At 43.6% G+C, this 20,805-nt stretch overlaps 1 protein-coding gene across 3 annotated transcripts; it reads left to right on the top strand.

The window, feature by feature from the left end:
- Positions 1-201: 201 nt before the first annotated feature.
- LOC147157579 (zinc finger protein 516-like) lies at positions 202-17,236 on the top strand. 3 transcript variants are annotated; one of them, XM_086061937.1, is made up of 6 exons: positions 202-390; positions 1,991-2,215; positions 11,970-13,293; positions 14,472-15,614; positions 15,688-15,752; positions 16,283-17,236. In XM_086061937.1, exons 3-6 carry the CDS (start codon positions 12,117-12,119, stop codon positions 16,331-16,333), a joined length of 2,436 nt encoding a protein of 811 aa, XP_085918063.1. In that variant the 5' UTR covers positions 202-390; positions 1,991-2,215; positions 11,970-12,116; the 3' UTR covers positions 16,334-17,236. The 3 variants fall into 3 exon arrangements, with proteins under 3 accessions (XP_085918063.1, XP_085918064.1, XP_085918062.1); XM_086061938.1 differs by lacking the exon at positions 202-390 and adding an exon at positions 5,415-5,464 and having other exon boundaries at positions 1,907-2,215; XM_086061936.1 differs by lacking the exon at positions 202-390 and having other exon boundaries at positions 1,907-2,215.
- The last annotated feature ends 3,569 nt before the right edge of the window (positions 17,237-20,805 follow it).

Genomic DNA, 20,805 nt, shown 5'->3' with positions numbered 1-20,805 from the left:
TCGCAATAATGACAATTAAAGTTATCTCATCAAAACAACATAAACAATGCACTTGATCTTTTGAAAACTCTTAGATCCGATTGACAGTTTATTTCACTTTGTATAGAAGGAAAAAAAAATCATCAATTACAACCAATTTCACATGCAATTCCATTGAAAGCAAAACTTACCAAATGATCCAGATTGTGTGTGTTATTTTTTTTTTCTTCTTCTTGCCCCCCTCACAAATGTTCTGCCGCAGTGCACAACGTGGAACTTATCTCCGAGTCGGTGGACGACAACAATGCGATTATCACCGCGTTGACGCTCCACCCCATCCTCTTACTCGCTGGAAATGACCTGGTATGACCACCGCGCTCACAAGGACGGAAGAGCAATTGTTAGATACAGGTGCACTTATATTGTTGTCATATTGTATATGAGTTTCACTTATTAAATTTGCTCTGCTTTTGGAAATCTTTTTTTTTTTTTTTATATATACTAATTGAGGAATTTCAAATGCTGGTTGAATATCAATATATCAATTCTCGCATTTATTGCATTAGGATTCTTCATGACCATTACTAAATGTTGTAGATTTATTATAAAACGGGTTGAAAATGCTTGAAATATAATGTAGATTATGATTATTAATATACTTTACTCTCGGCAAAACTTTTAAATTAGCTAATGTATTAACTCAAAGTTGGGATTGGAATCCGTTTTTCTTTTTGGATTCATATAGAAGATTAACCCCCATCAGGGTTTTCCAAACTGCTGGTCGGGCCCTCAAAATAGATCATTTTTATTTCATATTTGATCTGTGTATATTATAAAAAAAAAAAGTATTTGAGGCTTTTTTTTTTTTTTAATGAAGGAAAATGTCAGTTTAAGTGCAAAGCAATCTGCGGTTATTTTCTATTTATACGCCGGGGTTAGTCGGGTGGTTGCAATGACTCATCGTTACCAGTCGTTGATAGTGGAAACAACATCAGCGGTGAATGAGCAAATGAGATTAAGCGGCAACAGGCGGAAGAAGATGCTGGGGGTGGCCAAATTGATGAATGACACCTTGTCACAAAAACAAAACAAAGTCATTTCCATAAAGTACGCCCTGCAAACCGACTTTGAACTGCTGTCTTTTAGTCCCCCAACCGTTTTGTTTAATTTTACGTCAATTTACTACTCGTAGAAAATTCACATTGCTTCACATGTACATTACAGGCTAATTCCAAAATGGTTGAGGTCAATTCTTTACAGAACACCCCACAATGTTGTGATTTTATTTTTAAGATTTGCGCAAATGTATTAACTTGAAATTAATTCATATGAAAATAAAGTTTTAAAAATACCGTCACTTACAGGCTAAAATGATTAATTGCACTGTTTTTTGTTAATTTTTTTATATATATATTCTGTCATGTCATGTAAGCGTCTATTATAATATTTGTAAATCAATCGTCATAATTGGGCATTCTGATATGTAATAGTCATCTTACATCAAATGTGAACTCTCTCTCGTAATTAATGACCCACAGGGCTAAAATGATAAATACCATTGCTTTCCAATATATCCAGTATCATCACTCGATTATTTATATATACTTTTTTTTTTTTTTTTTTAAAGAACGACGCCATCTGCTGGATTTCATGGTCACCTTCTACGGTGGTGTTAAATCAATCGACATGGTTCACTCTTTAGTGACGTCACGATTATTATTTAATTTTTTTATGAATGGTGCACTTTTTAATAATAATAATTTAAAGAAGCAATACGTTTGTTGACCGGGCTCCGTCTAAAACAAGTAAAAAAAAAATAATAATAATAAAATAAAAAGTAAGCGACCAGCCTCCACCACCACCGGCGCCGTCTACTTGCTGGGGGGTGGGGGGAAGGAGGGGGGGTCATGGTGCTGCGTACGCACACACGCACGCGGCCACCAGGCGGAGATGCTCAGCCTCTCCTGTTATTAACGTTAATAACGTTATCTCTCGCGTCACTCGCCTCCAGGAACGAGACGGCACCCGCCGCTACCCCGCACCGCCGCCGCCGCCACCGCCACCATCACCAGCGGCAGCGCCAACGCTGGCTTCTAGGGACCGTGGCCGGCTCAGGTGCACCCACACCCCGGCCGTGATTTCGACGACGGCGACAAAAGTTGAGAGCGCAGCAAGTATGTCGCCATTGTGAACGACTTGTGATGGGATTCCTCCGCGTTCAGCGCCGCCAAGCGAGGTAAGAAGACTTTCGTTGGGAGTTCGTTACTTGTCACTTTTTTTTGTGTGTGTGCGCTATGTCCCGGGACAATAGCTTCCCGGGCCGTCCTCATATCTCCTCCTCCCTCCCCCTCGCCTCTTGACTTCCATCACTGTTTTGTCGCTTTCAACCTCGTCCATCTTCATTTTTATCAACAAAGTTGGCGCAAACAAGGCTGCCATTGTGGCGGATCAGCGGTGGATTAACGGGCATTCCTTGTCTCGACACTACCCCCCCCCCTTTTTTATCTCTCTAGCATCTCTTTTAAATATCATGAAAGCCCTTCATGAAAGTCAAATGGGGTTAAAGTTAAATATTGTGTCATTTCTTTTGGAGGGGGGGACTCAGTTATGATGTGTCGTGTTGCTTGTTGTTGCCATTGGTTTGCGTGGGGGCTCTTAAATAGGGATTAGCGAGCAGGACAGGAGGCCCATCAAAATGTTATTAATAGGTCTTTGAAGCATCTAAAATGATACAAAAAAATATAGGTTGGGGGTTAAAGAAAGTCCTCAATTTGTTGCGTTGGGAACGAATCAATAGCTACAGATGTTTTCAGACCACTTTGGGACTAGGAATAGGCATAATCCTGTGATCAGTGTGGGATTGTTGATGAATGTCAAAATGGAGCTGCCCATTTCAGCTCCATCCATATTACGATGCATCCTTCCTCCATATCAGTAACAAATGTCGATTCATATGAAAGACAAATATATTAAGTGGACTTAATTAACCATGATTCGAGGCAAAATGGATGCATGTATACATCCGTGCAATATACATCAGAAATGGTACACGTAAATCATAATTTACGCATTAAGTATGTCTGCTGCGAGGACAGGATTGGAGGCAATGGAAATAAAGTCGTCAATTAGATATTTTCAGACTTTTTTTGGGGGGGACTAACAATGGGCACAATTAGCCTTTGATCAGTGTGGAACGATTTAGCAAGCACATCTTGTAGCCTTGAAGGCAAAATCTGTGAATTATAGGTAAATCACTCCAGGCTATATATTATAATAATGAGGCCATCATTTTTAAGCAACATTGAAGCAATGCAGGCTAAATACAATTTAGCTATATGGCAATCGTTATTTATTCGGGTATGACAACTGAGAACAGGACTACAGATAGAGTCAAACAAAGCAAAAATAAAAGCATATACAACAAACTGCATGTACACGACGATCTCATGTACATCATAGCACATTATGACAAAAAAAAAAAAAAAAGAATCTTCATAAGATATAAACAGGTGCAGGGTCCATCGTTTTCAATCCATTGAGTGATGGTTGATTGATCGTGTCTTGAAGCAGTGGAGGCAAAATGGAGTCTGCTACACGCTAGGTCTGTAAGTCATTATTAAATGATTTCATCATTTTGATTAATCATGGCTCGATGGAATGGAGTCCATTTGTAACTTGTGACTGAAATTCTTGAGGCAATGAATGCACAATTGTTAAAGGGATACTTGACTCGTTTAGCCTTTTTTCAGCAGTAAGAAGATCATACTTTGCCAGTAATTAACTCATTCACTGCCAATGACGGCTATAGACGTCAAAAATTAGTTTAAATTTTTTTCCCACTTTTGTTAAGATTATGAAAACGCAACATTTTTTAATTGTACATTAAGAATAGATGTAAAATGTGTGATTAATCATGGGTTAACTAGTCAAGTCATGCGATTAATTACAATTAAACAATTTAATCGCCTGACGCCCTTATTTTTTTTTTCTAATTGCGTCAGGTGATTAACATTTTTTATTGTAATTCATCGCATGACTTAAATAGTTCTAGGTTTTCATACTCTTGTTAACAAAAGTGGAAAAAATGTTAAACTAATAGAAATGGTTCCAATGAATTTCTGACGTTTATAGCCGTCAACGGCAGTGAATGAGTTCACGTGTTTACTTCCTTATTTTTCACTTACAAGTAATACCTTTACAAATTAATTTTGCCACTTGCTGTCGACTGAAAAACGGCATCACAGGTGCTCAGGAAACAGGTAACGACCAATCACAGCACACCTGTTTTCTGGGCTTGGTCATGTGACGTTGGCAAACTCAGCCACGATTGGTCGTTAACTGTTTCCAGAGCACGCACGATGTCATCATTTGTCGACAGCGAGTGGAAACATTTGTTTTTAAAGGTAAAATTGTACCAGTACCTGAAAAATTAGGAAGCTGTCACATTAATTATAGACCAAAATATACTGCTGAAAATGGCTAAATGACTCAAGTATCCAAATAAAAAGGAAATAAAGTAATATAAAAAATAAAAAGTCCATCGGAATGCTAATCATCGCTAACGACGTTGTCTCCTTGGCAATCAAATCATTTTAATGTTATACAAATTGCCACACTTTTCATCCATCTGGGAGATTGTTTATGTGCTGCTGTTTTGGTTTGCAAACGGGCATAACAGTTTGGCACTTTAATGCCCCGCGTGAACAGTCTATGAACGGAGCTAATTAGACAGGTACTCTCAGTTTTTTATTATTTTTACATTTAAAATGCATAACAAACCCTAAACTGCCCTTGCTTCCTCCTTCTTTCCATACTCATCCGCGGTGCTCCTCTCCCCGCCCCGCCCGCCGTATGTTGCCAACCCAACATGTGGGGAGGTAATCCCAGCTATTAGGGTAATCTCCTCAGCATGACGATCAATAGAGGAGGGTGCGCGCCATCTACCAGACGAGAGAGAGAGAGGGAGAGCGGGGAAGCTTGGCATGGTGGGAGGGGGACCAAATTTGGGCTAAAGAAAAATGATTTAATCATGTAGATTGGGTCAGGGGTCTGGACAGGGGATGGGGGGGGGGGGGGGAGATGGGTACAGACAGGAAGATGCCATCCTTAGCGGCTGACATATTTGTTAACTGGTCTTATCTCTGCTTCGTGTAATTCCCCTCATTGGATTGAGCAAGTATCGTCACGTGTCCGCGGGTACCAGTTAGCCCTAAGGACGACATGAGAGGCCTGTGGACCTGCTCTTGATCTTGAAGATGAAATGGATTTCATGAGTAGTGTGCATTTATCATTTTCAAAGGGTTTTTGAAATATATTTTTGGGGAACATTTTCATCCACAAAGTGGTTCGAATTATGTTGAGAGAAATCGAGCATCGGTGATAAGCAACGAGACAATGACTTTATCCTGGTTCTGTTGCATCTGATTGCGTTTCAGGCTCTGCAGCACAGGCAGGAAATCCAGATGGAAGGTGACGGCGATGATGAGTAAGACGTTCGCCGATCCCTTCTTCTGTTTAACCCCGTCGAGGGCCGAGACGAGATTGGATGGGCGCGCGGGGGAATCGGGTTACTATAGCACCGTTGTACTCCCGAGCGGCGGGTGCGGTGTAAAAGATGCAGTAGCCCCGACGGGGAAACCTAATCCGAACCCTGCTGCCAGCTGTCATTCTTCTGCTTTGCCGCAGGGCAAAATGGCCGAGCACATATCGCTTTACCTCGCCACAATCTTTGCTTTGATCGCTGCTTGCAAAAAGGACATTTTGGCGCGTGTTGGCATTTTAGAAGATGAGCTAGCTCGACTTCGCAGAGCTATGCTAGGAGCAAGATTATGACAAGGTCATGTGAGAAGTCAAATGTGGAAACACACCGGTACATCTGTCCGGGAGGGGGCGGTGGGGGGGGGGGGGGGTGTTGAACGGTCAAACCGAGAAGGCAAAAGAGCGCCACCGAGAGAAATGGTCGCGGCGCGTCGACGCTGACCTTGCCGCGATAATCTAATCCCTGTTGAGAGTGCTTTTTTTAGAGAGCAAGTTAATGCCCGCAGATTATACACCAGTGTCTCCCACACCAGCCAATCCACAGTGAAAAGAGAATCGGGGTCCACATTGGGAAAAGTTAGCCAGGAACACCAACGACGCTCCAAATACTCGCTATCAATGCCAAATAATGAACATGTCGTGGATGTTATGTTTGACGCGGTTGGCGTTTTCCCTCTCACACGTCTTTGATTTCATGATAAAAGGCCACTCACGGGGCAGCTTGCCTAGTGGCGTGAAGACTAATAATCCCTATGTATGTTGTGTAACTGCACACTGGGTTGGGACAAGGCAAGGGCGGGGGGGGGGGGGGGGGGGAATGTGCACAAGTTAGACGGCGGAGCCGGCGGCTGTCTAATCTGTTAGGTAGATGAGGCTGTTTGCCCACACCAGCTTCATTGTTGCTAAGTCGCTCGAGGAACCAGCTGAGGACTGCTGGTGCGGGAGGACTAATTTGTGCGACTTAATTTGACACATAAGGGAAGGGAAGGGGGGGGGGGTATAATATCCTATGTCCGAGTATAGCAATGACAACATGTTATTTTACGTGTTGACCTGCTAGCGAGGCTGTAGCCTTATTTTCTTTGGTGAGCAAAGTCATCAAAGGCCCAGTTCTTAGATGTCTGTAAATCCCATGTGGACAATCTGGCCAAGTACGAACGTTGCCCCACCCCCCCCAACCCCCTCTCTATCAAAGTCAACAAAGGCTAAGCGGAACCCTGTGCCTTGTGTTGTTTCTCCTTCCCACTTTGCAGAGAACGAATATTTCTGCTGGCAAACGTTTGGTCGGCCGAACCACAGACTCTGTGATTGCGACACCAAACGGCGATAGCCAATCAGGGAGATTGCTGAAGCTTTTGCTTTTGTGCTGGACACGAGTAACTGGTTGTGTTGAGTGTTCGTGAAATCATCATTCGCTGCCAATGACGGCTATAGACGTCAAAAGTTCATTTGAACTATTTCTATTAGTTTAACATTTGTTTCCCCACTTTTCTTAAGATTATGAAAACCTAGAATGTTTTAAGTGTACATTGAGAATAGATGTAAAATTTGTAATTAATCATGAGTTCACTATGCGATTAATTACAATTTAAAAATTGTTTACAAGACTTTCATCACAATGATAATAGACCGCTAGTCTTCAGTGTTCTCTATTGCAGTTTGTTGTTCATCATTCTGACTGAAGCGTGTTTGGGTTGGAATCAATCAGACGCTGGAACCTGAAATGTAACACCCCAAAACAAAAGCCATAAAATCCTTCGCTACTACGGGTGTGAATTGCCTACTACCTGGCGATTCGATTCCTAGGTCACGATTCGATACCGATTAATCCCGCTACGAATCTATAAAGTGATTATTGGGATTTTTTTTGTTTTTTACTCAAATTTAGAAAATACTAATCAGTAAACTTGTACATGTACACTGTAAGATTTGTATGAAAATGCATTGATCTGAAAATTCTGTCTTATAACTGAGCCACTGCATTTAACAAACAGGTTGCAGTCTGTTTTATATTTGAACAGCACTGAAATAAAAATATTAAGGCTTAATATTACATGAATATAACATTCTTCCATGCTTAATGAGTAAATCCTAACCCTAAGTGAGACGTTTTCTTAAAACAATTCGGCCGCATATTGAATGGATTCGAGAATTGCGCGCTGTAATATCGCGATATATTGCCGAATTGATTTTTTCTAACACCCCTCGTCGCTACTATGTCACAAACACTTCAGGTCCATTTTTGTCTTTTTTTTAAATTTATTTATGTTTTGGGGATGACATAGATAAAAATGCTCTGTGAAAAAAACTTACATCCATTTTTGTCATTGTTTACATTTTTAAGTATTTCCAGTGTCATCCCAAAAACATAAAAATGTAATAATAAAAAAAAAGACAAAAATGGATGTAAGTGTTTTTCACATAGCAGCGACAATTTGCCAGTGTTGGGCAGACATTATCTGAAAATGAGAAGCAAATGTCTTTTTATTGACACAAAAGCAAGCCTGGACGTCGATTTGTTTGGTGCCGCTTGAATGAAAACAGACGGGATTATTGGTCCGAAAACAGTAGATGTGAGGTTGGGCTTAGCGAGCCAGCGAGCGCGGCTCTGGACACAAGCATAAGGACAAGTCACGTGCTCGCTCTCCGGTCAGCGGTAGCTTTGGCACGAGCCTGCTGCTGCCGCTTGTTGGGAATATTTGGATGACCCCCATCTCGAAAGCAATTGATGTCTTGTTAAAATACCTAAGCTTATCGCTACAATTAAAAAAAAGTGGTTCTAAAAATAGCCACAATGGCCATTTTGGACGCCTGGCAAAAATCATAATTCGGTGGCGATGCTATTTCTAGTCCTTGGCAGGAAATTACACCCACGGTTTTTGGTGCAACACGCACACCGGCAGTAGCTATTTTCATGCAAGAACACACTCTCGCGCGCACGCACGCATCCACACATGAGAGCACACGGTCGTCTAACCATGGGGAGTTTGTGCTGAGCTGGTTGTGGGACGTCGGGATGAATCAATGCAAGGACAGCTGACTGGACATGCCTATTCATCTGCCAAAGAAAAGGGAGAGAAAAGGGGCGCGAGGCATTCTAAAAGATAGGAGCGCAGCCCCCCCCCCCCCCCCCTCGGAGCAACATTACTTTACACACCTCCAAAGGCACGACGAGTACAAGAGGTGAAAAGGACACAAACGAGCAACGAGAGCGGGGAAAAAAAAAGGGCCTTACGTTTGTCATGCATACTTGGACGTTACGGATGGAAATATTTTTCTTTTTCATTTGTTGGGATCAGTTGCTTGCGAGATCGAGTCCACTTCCTCCTCATCTTGATTGTGAATGCACTATTACAAAAACACACTCGACAAACAACAAAGGTTGCAACAGTGCAGAGCCTAAGTGTCATTCATAATATTTCCTAAGTATAGATCAAAAAATTTAAACGTAATATTTTTCTTTTCAATAAATTTTACATATTCAGGAATATGGTAGAGGTTGACCACAAACCCATTTGGGCGACTTTAGAAAACATTTCTATTTAAGAGTAATATTTTATTATTAATATATTATATTATATTTTCTTTCTTTCTTTTTCTTTTTTTATATTCATTCACTGCCGTTGAAGGCTATAAACGTCAATTAACGTCAAAGTAGTTAAACATTTTTTTTCTACTTTTGTTAGCAAGAAAATGAAAACCTATCTTTTTTTTTATTGTACATTTAGAACATATAGAATTTGTGATTAATCGTGAGTTAACGAGTGAAGTCATGTGATTAATTAACATGTAAAAAAATGAATGCCCCTTATTTTTAATCATCTTTTTATATTTATTTTTATGAATTTATGGCAGTGAATGAGTTAAACACTTGCATTACAAAGGAGCTCTCACATTTGGGATGTGTAAAAAAAAAAGAGCTTTAACGCACATACTCGATAGACTTTTAACCACAAGTGACAAACATATGGCAGCTAACCGGCTAGCTGCTAACGCTGCAGTCTACATCTGCACCCGAGTTGCCCGTTATCACAAACAGACAAACGTGCCGTCACCCTTTTAAAAATAATGATCTAAGTCATATTTTGACCCTCCCAAAAAAAAAATTAAATTTCCGCTTGTTGTTTTAGGAAGTTGACCCAAGAGTTAGTCGCTATGTATTTAATGGACACTTTTTGGCTTTGATTGTTTGAACCTCTTTCAAGTTGAACAAGAGCTCATCGTTTGACGTCGCTTGAAGTCGCACGTCAGCTCGACATTTAAGGCATATTAAGGAGTTTTTTTTTTTTTTTTTTTTTTTAAAGGCTCTTAGCGCTGTGCCGGCGAAGCCCCCCCAGACTGATGGCCTGTTTATTCCCATCTGTTGACTTCATCCCCATTGTGCTTTAACCTTAACCCCCTAATTGCCAGCCGCCCTCCAGTTTCCCGTGCGCATCCTCCCTGCCCCCTTCTCGGAGGGCAGCGTGCCACATTAGCCGTACGCTAATCCGACGGCGTCTGCAAACACCTGCCACGTCCGGCCCTGTTGAAATAGACGGGCAAAAAAAATCGTCGCACTCGAGAACGGACGAAGGCCGGTCGTAGTCGTCTGTTGTTCTTGCGGTGACACGCCAGGCCATGGCCTCTCTTGCTCGAACAATGACCCCCCCACCCCCCTTCCTCGAGGGGGGGGCCCAGACGTGAAGCGATGTGACAGTTCTAGTGCGGCCGACACAATAGCAGGTTTTACTTTTTACTGCCTGGATGGCGGAGAATACGTTCTTTGGCAGAAAACCCCCCAAAAGCAGTCGGCGTGTATTTGGGCCGGTCACATGTCCGTCCCGCTTCAGAACAGGCGCCGTTGTGCGCACGAGCACGTGTCTCCGAGCTACTTAGACCTCATTTTCCCCACACGTTTGAAAAGGCGACACAGAAGGCATTCATGAAACAACCCATGTTTAACATGCCGGCACCGAACAAGACTGTCATGTCAGCACTTAGCACGGTGTTTGCGTGCTCACCAAAGTTAGGTCACAATGGATTATTGATCGTGAATTAGAGTGCGCTGACCCTCAGGGCCCGTCCTCATTGGCCCAGGAATGAATACGTCTCTTCATGCTTGGCCTCACACACTCAATTTGGACAGAGGCTGGCGCTGTAATACATGCAGACAGGCGCCTCTCCACTGGGGAGGGACAAAGGTTAGACCAGAGTCCTCTGTAATTGCAAATTGTCCTAAATGGATTGTCAGTGCCGAGCCTGTGCTTAACCCCCCCCCCACCCCCCCCTATTTGTTATGGGATGTGCTGCTAGTGAAACCGAGTAGAAACAACAAAGAACTGGCGGGTTCTTGGAAAGTGTTTGTAAATCCATCGGACCATTAATTGATTGTGAAGAATAATTGATTGCTGTGGAATGGATTGTTGATGAATTGCCCCCCCCCCCAACAAAAATCTAACAAATAATTAGTCAAAATAATACATAAACAATGATGAGTCCTTGTTTTTACATACTGTATGTATAGAAAACTGATTGATGTGAGTGTGATCATTAAAAAGCACTTTAGAAAAAAATAAATATTAAACAATAAGTACAAATGTATTTAAGGGGGAAAAAAATACGGTACACATTAGAGATAAATTTTTTTGGGGGGGGTGGGGTTAAAAAAAAGAAAAAGAATAAAGAATTAAGAATAAAATAACTATTAGAAAAATACAAAAATATTAAAAGTAGAATTAATGTGGTTTTAAAAAATCTAAATCAAATAAATATTAGAAAAATACACAAATATTGGCCTGGATTGACTGGCAACCAGTTGAGGGTGTACCTCGCCTACTGCCTGAAGCCAGCTGGGATAGGCTCCAGCACCCCGCCACCCTTGTGAGGAATAAGCGGTTAAGAAATGGATGGATGATGGATGGATACACAAATATTATAAGTAAAAGTTTTTTTTTGTTTTTTTTAAAGGTGGGCTCTTTTGAACAACCAATTCAAAACGGACTCCGCGACACGCCCCCCACTCTGTGATTGGCTGGAGGGTTAAACATAGACTTTCCGCCCACAAACGTCCCTCTCGTTGCAAAACACAACAAAATGGCAAAATACAGCCCAGAGGTGTTGATTGAGAAGGATGACGTGTGTATGCATCCAGTGTTTAACAAGTGTTTATTTCTGAGTGAAAACTAAAGACCTCACCTTTAATAATCTGTACAGAATAGTTTTATTTAGCCGTAATTATGTCTTGTGTGTTAAAAGTTCTTATTTAGAAAGCAAAAGTGGTCTGAGGTTAAAACCAGCACAATTCTGTTCAAATCAGTGAGCAGTGATGCTAACATGTAGCTACCTAGCATTGTGATGTAATCGTACATGGCTGAGCTGAAAATGGCTGACAACCATGACACAGTTTGCCTTCTACTTCAATGTGACGGCGATTTGAAAACAGACTTAACCGTTCTCATCATGTTGCGTTTCAGGTTGACTTGAGTCTGCAGATCGGCGAAGACTGGCTGGATGACCCCGAAGCGGTGATGCTGTCCACATTTTTCGACATCTTCTCCGACGACCTACCCAGCTCACTGAACTGAAGTCACACTAGCAACACTTTTGAGGACCAGCGACCGATGGAGGCCAAAGCCAGGCGGGAGGAGGAAGCGGCGCCGAAAGACTCGGAGACGGAGGAAGACGCGGCTTCGGGCCACACGTGCGGCGTGTGCGGCCGCAGCTTCCCGCTCCTCAGCTCGCTGTCGCAACACATGCGGCGGCACACCCGCGAGAAGCCGTACAAATGCCCCTATTGCGACCACCGGACGGCGCAGAAGGGGACGCTCAAGGCGCACATCCGGAGCCACAAGCTGGGCCTGTTTGGCCTCAGAGACCAGCAGGCGGAACCGGACACTCCTGAGATGCTAAAGAAGAAGCCAAGCAAGAAAAAAGTAAAAGATTTGGAGGCGGAGGCGGAGGGACCCGATTCCGGGCCCTTTTCCTGCAGCATCTGCGGCCAAGACTTCCCCCAGGCGCCGTTACTCAAGTCGCACATGAAGCGGCACCGGAGCGCTCAGGACCACGGCTGTCGCATCTGCGGCCGTCGCTTCCGCCAGGCGTGGTTCCTGCAGAGCCACATGCGCATCCACCGGGTCAAAGCGCAGCTGCGGGGCGGCAAAAGCGACCAGACGCCCGCCACCGTCAACGACGTGCCGCAAGACCCCGCCGCGCTCGCCAACGACGAGTGCCTCTACGAGCTGTGCGCTAAGTGCGGCCACTTCTTCGTGGACTGCAAGAGCTTGCGCTTACACGACCGGTTACACAAACCCTGCCACAGTGCGCCGCAAGACCTCCAGGCCTCGCAGGTGACGAAGAACCGTTTTTTGGAAAGCCTCGGCCTCACCCGCGTTGCACTGAAGGCAGACCAGGCCAACAGAAATCTGGACTGGAGAATCCCAGAGTTGGATCCCGTGTGCAGCTACCAGGCTTGGCAGTTAGCCACAAGGGGGCGCCTGGCGGAAGCCGCGGAGAAAGGCCTCGGCTGGGAGGACCGACTCGCCGCCGGCGCCGAGGCGGCGTGTTGTACGGCGAAGGGCGAATACGTCCCCGGCAAGCCGGAGAAGAAGAGGAAGCCCATCGACGCGGCTGCTTCCGGCGCCAAAAAGAAGAAGGGCGACGCCGGCCCGGAGCAAGCGGACAAGAAGAGCTGCCAGAAAGAACGCATCTTGCTGAATGGACTCGGGCAAGCCTTCTACGAGGCGCTGCAACACAGAACCATCAAAGACAAACACGCCAACAGGAATCAGAAGCAGGAAGGTAAGCAATACTTAATAATACCAAATAGGAGGCACATGGGGTCAAAATATATGCAGTGTATATCCATTTTTGGGCTCAATTATTTTCCGTACTTGTGCTTTTTCTATGGGGGTTAGTATTTGTGTATTATTTTGTCTATTAAAGAGGGGTGCAAAAGTACAGTTAGAAAAAAGAAGAAAAACTGTTAATACTTATTGTAAAATTTAAACAAAAATAAATAAATAAATTGTTTGTTTTATATATTTTTTTACTTTTAAGTATTGTGTTTTCTGTTTGTTATAACTGTATACCTCCTTTTGCACCACCCCATACTAGATCAAATAATACACTCATAATCCATTAAACAACATTAGGGGGGGGGGGGGAATAACTAATTAATATATTTCTAAGAACTAAAAAATGTTAGCTGAAAAATTATTTAAGGAACAGAAAAATATTACTGTTACAAAATGGTAACATACCAAATAATGAAATACTAAATAAATAAATATTAGACAAAAAATAATACACAGATATTAGAGATAAATATTGGACTTTTTTGGACAAAAAAATTGGAAAAGTCATTTAAAAAATTACCCAAATTATTACTTGACCAAAATGTGAAAATGTGTCAAACATCAGAATAAAACAAAATTGAATTTTTTTTTGATGCATACGCTAATCTGACAAAAGAAGAAAAAAATCATTGTGGTAAAAAAAGTAATGCCGAAACTTACAAAAATAAAACAACAAAAATACTAAAATATCAGCAAAGAAATTCAATCTATTTGGAGGGAAAAAAGAAAAAATCACACACAAAAAACAATATAAACATATTAGATAAAAAAAAATACGCAAATGTTAGACAAAAGATTAAAAAAATAAGATTAGACGTTAATGCTACATGCTTGCTGCATGTACGTTTCATTGCATTGCTATGGAGACCTCTTGTGGCGTATAGTGAAATTACAGCAAATGTCTTACTAACATGGCAGGCATTCATTAACCTTGCTCTGCAAAATGAATGTCCCGCCTAAATCAATGATGAATTAATTGTTGTTTTTCAAATAGTGATATCTCGATTTGCAATGGCAGCAAACGCTGTGGAAAAGTGTCTTCATCAATCGACGATGTTGCCATTTATCAAGGAACTTTGATTTGATCGGCGTCTCCATGTTTGACATGTTTCTTCCCTGCAGATGAAAAGCCTTTGTTGTGCGAGCACTGCGACTTCCACGCTGCGGACGCCTCGCTACTCAAGTCTCACGTGCGCGCGCAGCACCAGGACAGCGAAGCGAGCGCGGCTTCGGACAAAGCGGCCGGCCGAAGTAGCTCCGAGGCCTCCCGCTACGTGGACTACCTCAGGAAAAGGAGCGCGCTGCTTTGTCAGCCATATTGGAACCCCTACCCCGGCTTGCCTGGTGAGTTGGACATCAAAACAGAGACGTTCGACGACGGAGATGCCAAGACAGGCGGCGATGGAGGCAATCTTCTTAACTTGTCGGGACTGGCGGACAATAAAGGTCAGGATTTGGTCAAAAACGAAGGCCTGCTGAGGCATCAGTGTCCGTATTGCTCCCACGCCACTTGCTACCCCGAGGTGCTTTGGATCCATCAGCGGGTCTCGCACAAGGTGGGCAACGGCAGCCCGGCGGCCCCCAAGTGGGCGCCGTCCGCAAACGGCGCCCGGGGTCCGAAGACCTCCCGATGGAGGCGCACAGGACCCCCGCCGTTCCTCGAAGGGAAAGACTGCCCGACGTTGCCCGCGCCCAGAAGTCAGCGCACGCGACCGCCGGCTGGCAGCAGCACCAAGCAGCAGCCGGCCGCTAAGAGCCAATCGGGCGCCAAGTCCAGACCTCCGGCGAAGGACGCGAAAACGCCGGATTCACGCGGGAAGGCGAAGTCGGAGCAGAAGCGCTCGGCGGACAGCGCCAGCAAAGCGAGCTCGTCCGGAAGGACGGCGGCGGAGCGGAACTTCCCAAAAGAGGGCCTGGGCTTCATGTTGAGTCACGGCGGGGCGTCGTCCAACTCGGATCGACGCCACCCGCAAAGGCTCCCCTCTCCCAGCCCCAAAGGTGCCGGTGCCGGAGCCGGTGCCGGAGCCGGTGTCGGGGCCGGTGCCGGGGCCGACCTGTGGGCCGCCATGAGCATGTGGGGCCACCGGGCCTACTTGGAACCGTTGCTTTACGCTCAGGCCAAGAGCGCGGCGGCGGCGGCGGCGGCAGCGGCAGACACGCCCGCCGACTTTGACTTGGTGAGCCTCCTGAAGACCTACAGCCCTCACGAGCTGGCGGCTCTCTACCAGCACTGGGGCTTCGTGGACCCCAGGCTGGACCCGCAGGGTGAGGAGCACCTTCACGCAAACTTGCTTCATGTTGTGTATGACCTTTGCAAAAGTCTTTCATCTCTTTGCAGCAATGTTGCGGCTCAACGGACATTTTGCAAATGAAGTCCATTCCTCCTCGGAAGCTTCCAAACAGGTACGTTTGGTCTTTCCGTACACTTTATCATCATTAGCGGCTCCGCTAAATCCTGTGTTTGGCTTTTGTGCTTGTATTATCAGTTTTTTGCGGGAAGATGATTTAGCCAAGTTCTTATCTCTATTTCCTTGACTTATTCAGAATAAGCTGATGAGGATGTCGGAATCATTTCTATATTGTAAAAAGAGAAATGTTGACCAACTTAAAAAAAAAAAAGAACGCTTCAAGTGGTAACACACAATTGTATTAAGTTTAATAAACATTAAAGTTAATCTAATCACTTTGAAATAACATTCAACTTGTTGAAAAAGGCTGTTAATTTGTTTTGTGGAGTAACAGCACCCTCTGGTGGAGAGTTCATTACTGCAACCCCCACCCATAGACTAAATAAACAAGCATTTCCATTCATGTCAATGTAGGAAATCGATTTGAGATCCACTCTCGAATATCTTACTTGGGAATGTGTGCAGTTTTATTATCCACGTCATCCATTCCACTTGAGCGTCATCAAGTGTCTTGTCTTCTCACAGGTGACCAGCCGCTCCACTTCCACCTCAGGGTCTCTCCATAAAGGAACGTGAAGACACCCTCGTCACATGACTTCCTGGCAAAGAAAAAGACTCAAACACTTAACTCAAGGCACAACATATGCAAATGTCATAAGGTGGACTCATCAGCACTCGTCGTTTCATTTCTGAGAGTTACGCTGGCTTTTGTGCGAGTGCGCCACTGGGACATGGAAAGAAATTAAATATGAAGTTCAGGAGGGAAGAATTGGGGACCCAAAAAATGTGATGATCAAAATAACGGTTTTGCATTTTCATCGCTATGGGTTGTGCTTTTTTTTTTTCTACGATGGAAGCATTTTATTTATTCACAGGGGAAAAAAAGACCACCAGAAAGCCTACGTTAAATGGCAGTGATTATCATTCAATCCACCTGAACTCTTACTAACCAAAACAGCAGCACATAAACAGCCCCGGATGAATTAAATGGTGGAGTCTTGACATGTTTGCGCCCTACTAACGTTTCATCTTCAATGGCGACAAAAGTTTTCACAAGGACGGCGACAAAAGTTTTCACAAGGACGCAAAGAATGAATGATGCAAACTGACTGATTTAATGTCTGAAATGAAATCTCGCCACCTTGCAGGCTTTGAAATGTCTCCAGGAAAAGTTCAGGTCCAAAGACTTTTTTTCTTTTGGTCATTCCTTTTTTTTTTTGTCTCTTTCTGTTTGCAGACTTATGTAGTGTGTTTATACTTGTAGTTTTGTATTTATGTGTTTGTACCAAAACAAGAAGCCATCCAATTTGTGGGACACGAGAGCGACGGGTACTGACTTAAATATTATTATTATTTTTAAATAATTTGTACACGATAGTTAATATTGTTTCTGTTCATTCCAAGTGGAATTGAAACACTCTTTAAGTACTTGATATTTGTAGTTCAAAATGTTCAAAGAAAGATAATAAAAATTAAAAAAAAAGCTTCTTCAAGTTGTGTATACTGAAGCAGTATTCATGTGCCCCTCTCCACAAGTACAAGGTCGTCGACTCGTGACAAGGTCGTCGACTAAGAGACACGACTCCCCGGAAGTCGGAAGTCCGTGAGATCTACCCTATTATTTATGCTGCCTTCATTAGGTATCGAAATTATGGTAAATACCAGATCGAGTAGAAAAATGCACGTGAACGCCCCCTAATGTCGTATTTTCTACTGGACAACGGAATTTATTTTGATACCAGAGTTTCCGAGTTGAGAGAACTATTCAAGTTTCAACATGGCGGAGAGCGCCGAAGGATTTGTGAATGCCAAGAAATATGAACTTATAAGGGCGTTAACGTCCGCTAGCACAGCAGGTTGTTTTAGAATATACACAAATGCGTCGCGTACACAAATCAGGGTGACGTTTCAGGTTAGGCTATCTGGGTTTCGGCTCGTTTGTAATTGTTCAATAATGTGATAAAACAATAAGCGTGCCATTATAAGACGCGCATCAGTAAGGCAATAATAGTTCGACAAAAATGAAGAATCGTTAAAAATCCAAGTGGGTGGAGTCAATCAAAGTCTAGTGAAAGTTCAGAGGAAAACGGAGAAGCAACTGAGACACGATGCAATACTGCCCTCCTGTGGATGAATGGGAAAAGGATTGACTTGTTCGTGAGCTGTTAATTAATATAGAAAACAATCGTTGGATTCGTACTTGAGTAGATTACATAGCTGACGACCAGGATGTGTATGCGTGAATTGAAAGTAATACCCATAAAAAAATAATATAATGGCCATCTTGCAGTAAATGGTGAACAATCCAATCGGTCGTCAGCCATCTTCCGCTTTTGCACACGAGCGCCGCCTACTGGTCTGTCATCAGGACTGCAAAAGGGTTGCTTTTCTCTTTTCCTGCCACAAAAATAAAAGTCAATCACAACCAAAGTTATTTTCTATTAATTTTTTTTATTCATTAAATTGTTAGGATCGTTACCAACAATGTCCTTTACGTGTGTAGTTCGCGGTTGAGGCATTTTTAGGCTGGAAATACATTCCGGATAGTCTTCAGGCGCCGCACTGTCGCCATCTCCTGGTCAGTGTGCGAAATGCTTTCAGTGCGAAAATTATTATAATCATTATTATTGTATGAATATGCTGACCCAAGCATTCTGATCGCACAGATGCCAGCATGCAGTCAATCAAAGCTACTTCTTGATCCATCTCTCGGCGGTGGCACATGGTGTGACATCAAACCTGCTTCAAAGTGGCTGTGAAGTCCAACAAATGGCAATCCTTGATACACTGCTTACTGTTTTGAGAGAATTTCACTGCAAACACCTTTGGGAGAGTGAAGAAATGATGCTTTGTAAATATCTTCCAATTTTGAGTTTGAAATGTTGCAGGAGTACAATTTAATCCATATTGAGAGTTATTTGAAATAGTCAGATCAAATAACAACATGTATCATTCAATAAACAAGATTGTGCATCATTTGAAATGTTTGATTTGATGTCCAGAAGAGCCGTTTCTGCATCCATCCAAGATGACAACAGTATTCTTCTCACAAACAGAGCAGAAGTTATTGATGGAGCTGTATGAGGAATTCAAGACTCGCCCAAAAAGGCAATACTGCTGCTATCACTAAGACGAGGGAAATATCATTGGCAAATAAAAAAGAAAAGCCGACAGACTAAATATATAAGTTATAATTGTTTCATGTTAGATGTGTATTTCACATTAATCGCGTTATTAATTATTGATTTCATGTAAAGCACTTCAAATTGACCTACATATTCATTCTTCACTGTTACATCTCAACAGTAGCCAAAAGCGATCATGGCAACAAGTCGGCAAGTAGCCTATAACAATATATCTAAAACAAAATAAGACTAAATAGGTGTTGAGCTGTAAATACATGTTGCCCATTATTGGAGCCGCCAGAAAAAAAGACTAAGACCATTGCCTGCTACATTTAGGGCAAAATAATTTTAGGGGGAAAGGGAAAGGGAAAGGGTTAGGGTTAGGGTTAGGGTTAGGGTTAGGGTTAGGGTTAGGGTTAGGGTTAGGGTTAGGGTTAGGGTTAGGGTTAGGGTTAGGGTTAGGGTTAGGGTTAGGGTTAGGGTTAGGGTTAGGGTTAGGGTTAGGGTTAGGGTTAGGGTTAGGGTTAGGGTTAGGGTTAGGGTTAGGGTTAGGGTTAGGGTTAGGGTTAGGGTTAGGGTTAGGGTTAGGGTTAGGGTTAGGGTTAGGGTTAGGGTTAGGGTTAGGGTTAGGGTTAGGGTTAGGGTTAGGGTTAGGGTTAGGGTTAGGGTTAGGGTTAGGGTTAGGGTTAGGGTTAGGGTTAGGGTTAGGGTTAGGGTTAGGGTTAGGGTTAGGGTTAGGGTTAGGGTTAGGGTTAGGGTTAGGGTTAGGGTTAGGGTTAGGGTTAGGGTTAGGGTTAGGGTTAGGGTTAGGGTTAGGGTTAGGGTTAGGGTTAGGGTTAGGGTTAGGGTTAGGGTTAGGGTTAGGGTTAGGGTTAGGGTTAGGGTTAGGGTTAGGGTTAGGGTTAGGGTTAGGGTTAGGGTTAGGGTTAGGGTTAGGGTTAGGGTTAGGGTTAGGGTTAGGGTTAGGGTTAGGGTTAGGGTTAGGGTTAGGGTTAGGGTTAGGGTTAGGGTTAGGGTTAGGGTTAGGGTTAGGGTTAGGGTTAGGGTTAGGGTTAGGGTTAGGGTTAGGGTTAGGGTTAGGGTTAGGGTTAGGGTTAGGGTTAGGGTTAGGGTTAGGGTTAGGGTTAGGGTTAGGGTTAGGGTTAGGGTTAGGGTTAGGGTTAGGGTTAGGGTTAGGGTTAGGGTTAGGGTTAGGGTTAGGGTTAGGGTTAGGGTTAGGGTTAGGGTTAGGGTTAGGGTTAGGGTTAGGGTTAGGGTTAGGGTTAGGGTTAGGGTTAGGGTTAGGGTTAGGGTTAGGGTTAGGGTTAGGGTTAGGGTTAGGGTTAGGGTTAGGGTTAGGGTTAGGGTTAGGGTTAGGGTTAGGGTTAGGGTTAGGGTTAGGGTTAGGGTTAGGGTTAGGGTTAGGGTTAGGGTTAGGGTTAGGGTTAGGGTTAGGGTTAGGGTTAGGGTTAGGGTTAGGGTTAGGGTTAGGGTTAGGGTTAGGGTTAGGGTTAGGGTTAGGGTTAGGGTTAGGGTTAGGGTTAGGGTTAGGGTTAGGGTTAGGGTTAGGGTTAGGGTTAGGGTTAGGGTTAGGGTTAGGGTTAGGGTTAGGGTTAGGGTTAGGGTTAGGGTTAGGGTTAGGGTTAGGGTTAGGGTTAGGGTTAGGGTTAGGGTTAGGGTTAGGGTTAGGGTTAGGGTTAGGGTTAGGGTTAGGGTTAGGGTTAGGGTTAGGGTTAGGGTTAGGGTTAGGGTTAGGGTTAGGGTTAGGGTTAGGGTTAGGGTTAGGGTTAGGGTTAGGGTTAGGGTTAGGGTTAGGGTTAGGGTTAGGGTTAGGGTTAGGGTTAGGGTTAGGGTTAGGGTTAGGGTTAGGGTTAGGGTTAGGGTTAGGGTTAGGGTTAGGGTTAGGGTTAGGGTTAGGGTTAGGGTTAGGGTTAGGGTTAGGGT

Source organism: Leptonotus elevatus, chromosome 19 (genome assembly GCF_054856555.1).
Source record: "Leptonotus elevatus isolate MCC_2025b chromosome 19, RoL_Lele_1.0, whole genome shotgun sequence".
Lineage (NCBI taxonomy): Eukaryota > Metazoa > Chordata > Actinopteri > Syngnathiformes > Syngnathidae > Leptonotus > Leptonotus elevatus.
The sequence above is the reverse complement of the archived record's forward strand: the minus strand, read 5'-3'. Positions and strand labels throughout refer to the sequence as shown.

What these genes read in the sequence shown, in the direction of transcription:
- LOC147157579 (XM_086061937.1), top strand. Translation starts at nt 12,117, where the DNA reads ATGGAGGCCAAAGCCAGGCGGGAGGAGGAAGCGGCGCCGAAAGACTCG. An exon ending in CCCCAGGCTGGACCCGCAGG is followed by an intron (nt 15,615 to 15,687) that starts GTGAGGAGCACC and finishes ATCTCTTTGCAG; the next exon opens with CAATGTTGCGGCTCAACGGA. An exon ending in CCTCGGAAGCTTCCAAACAG is followed by an intron (nt 15,753 to 16,282) that starts GTACGTTTGGTC and finishes GTCTTCTCACAG; the next exon opens with GTGACCAGCCGCTCCACTTC.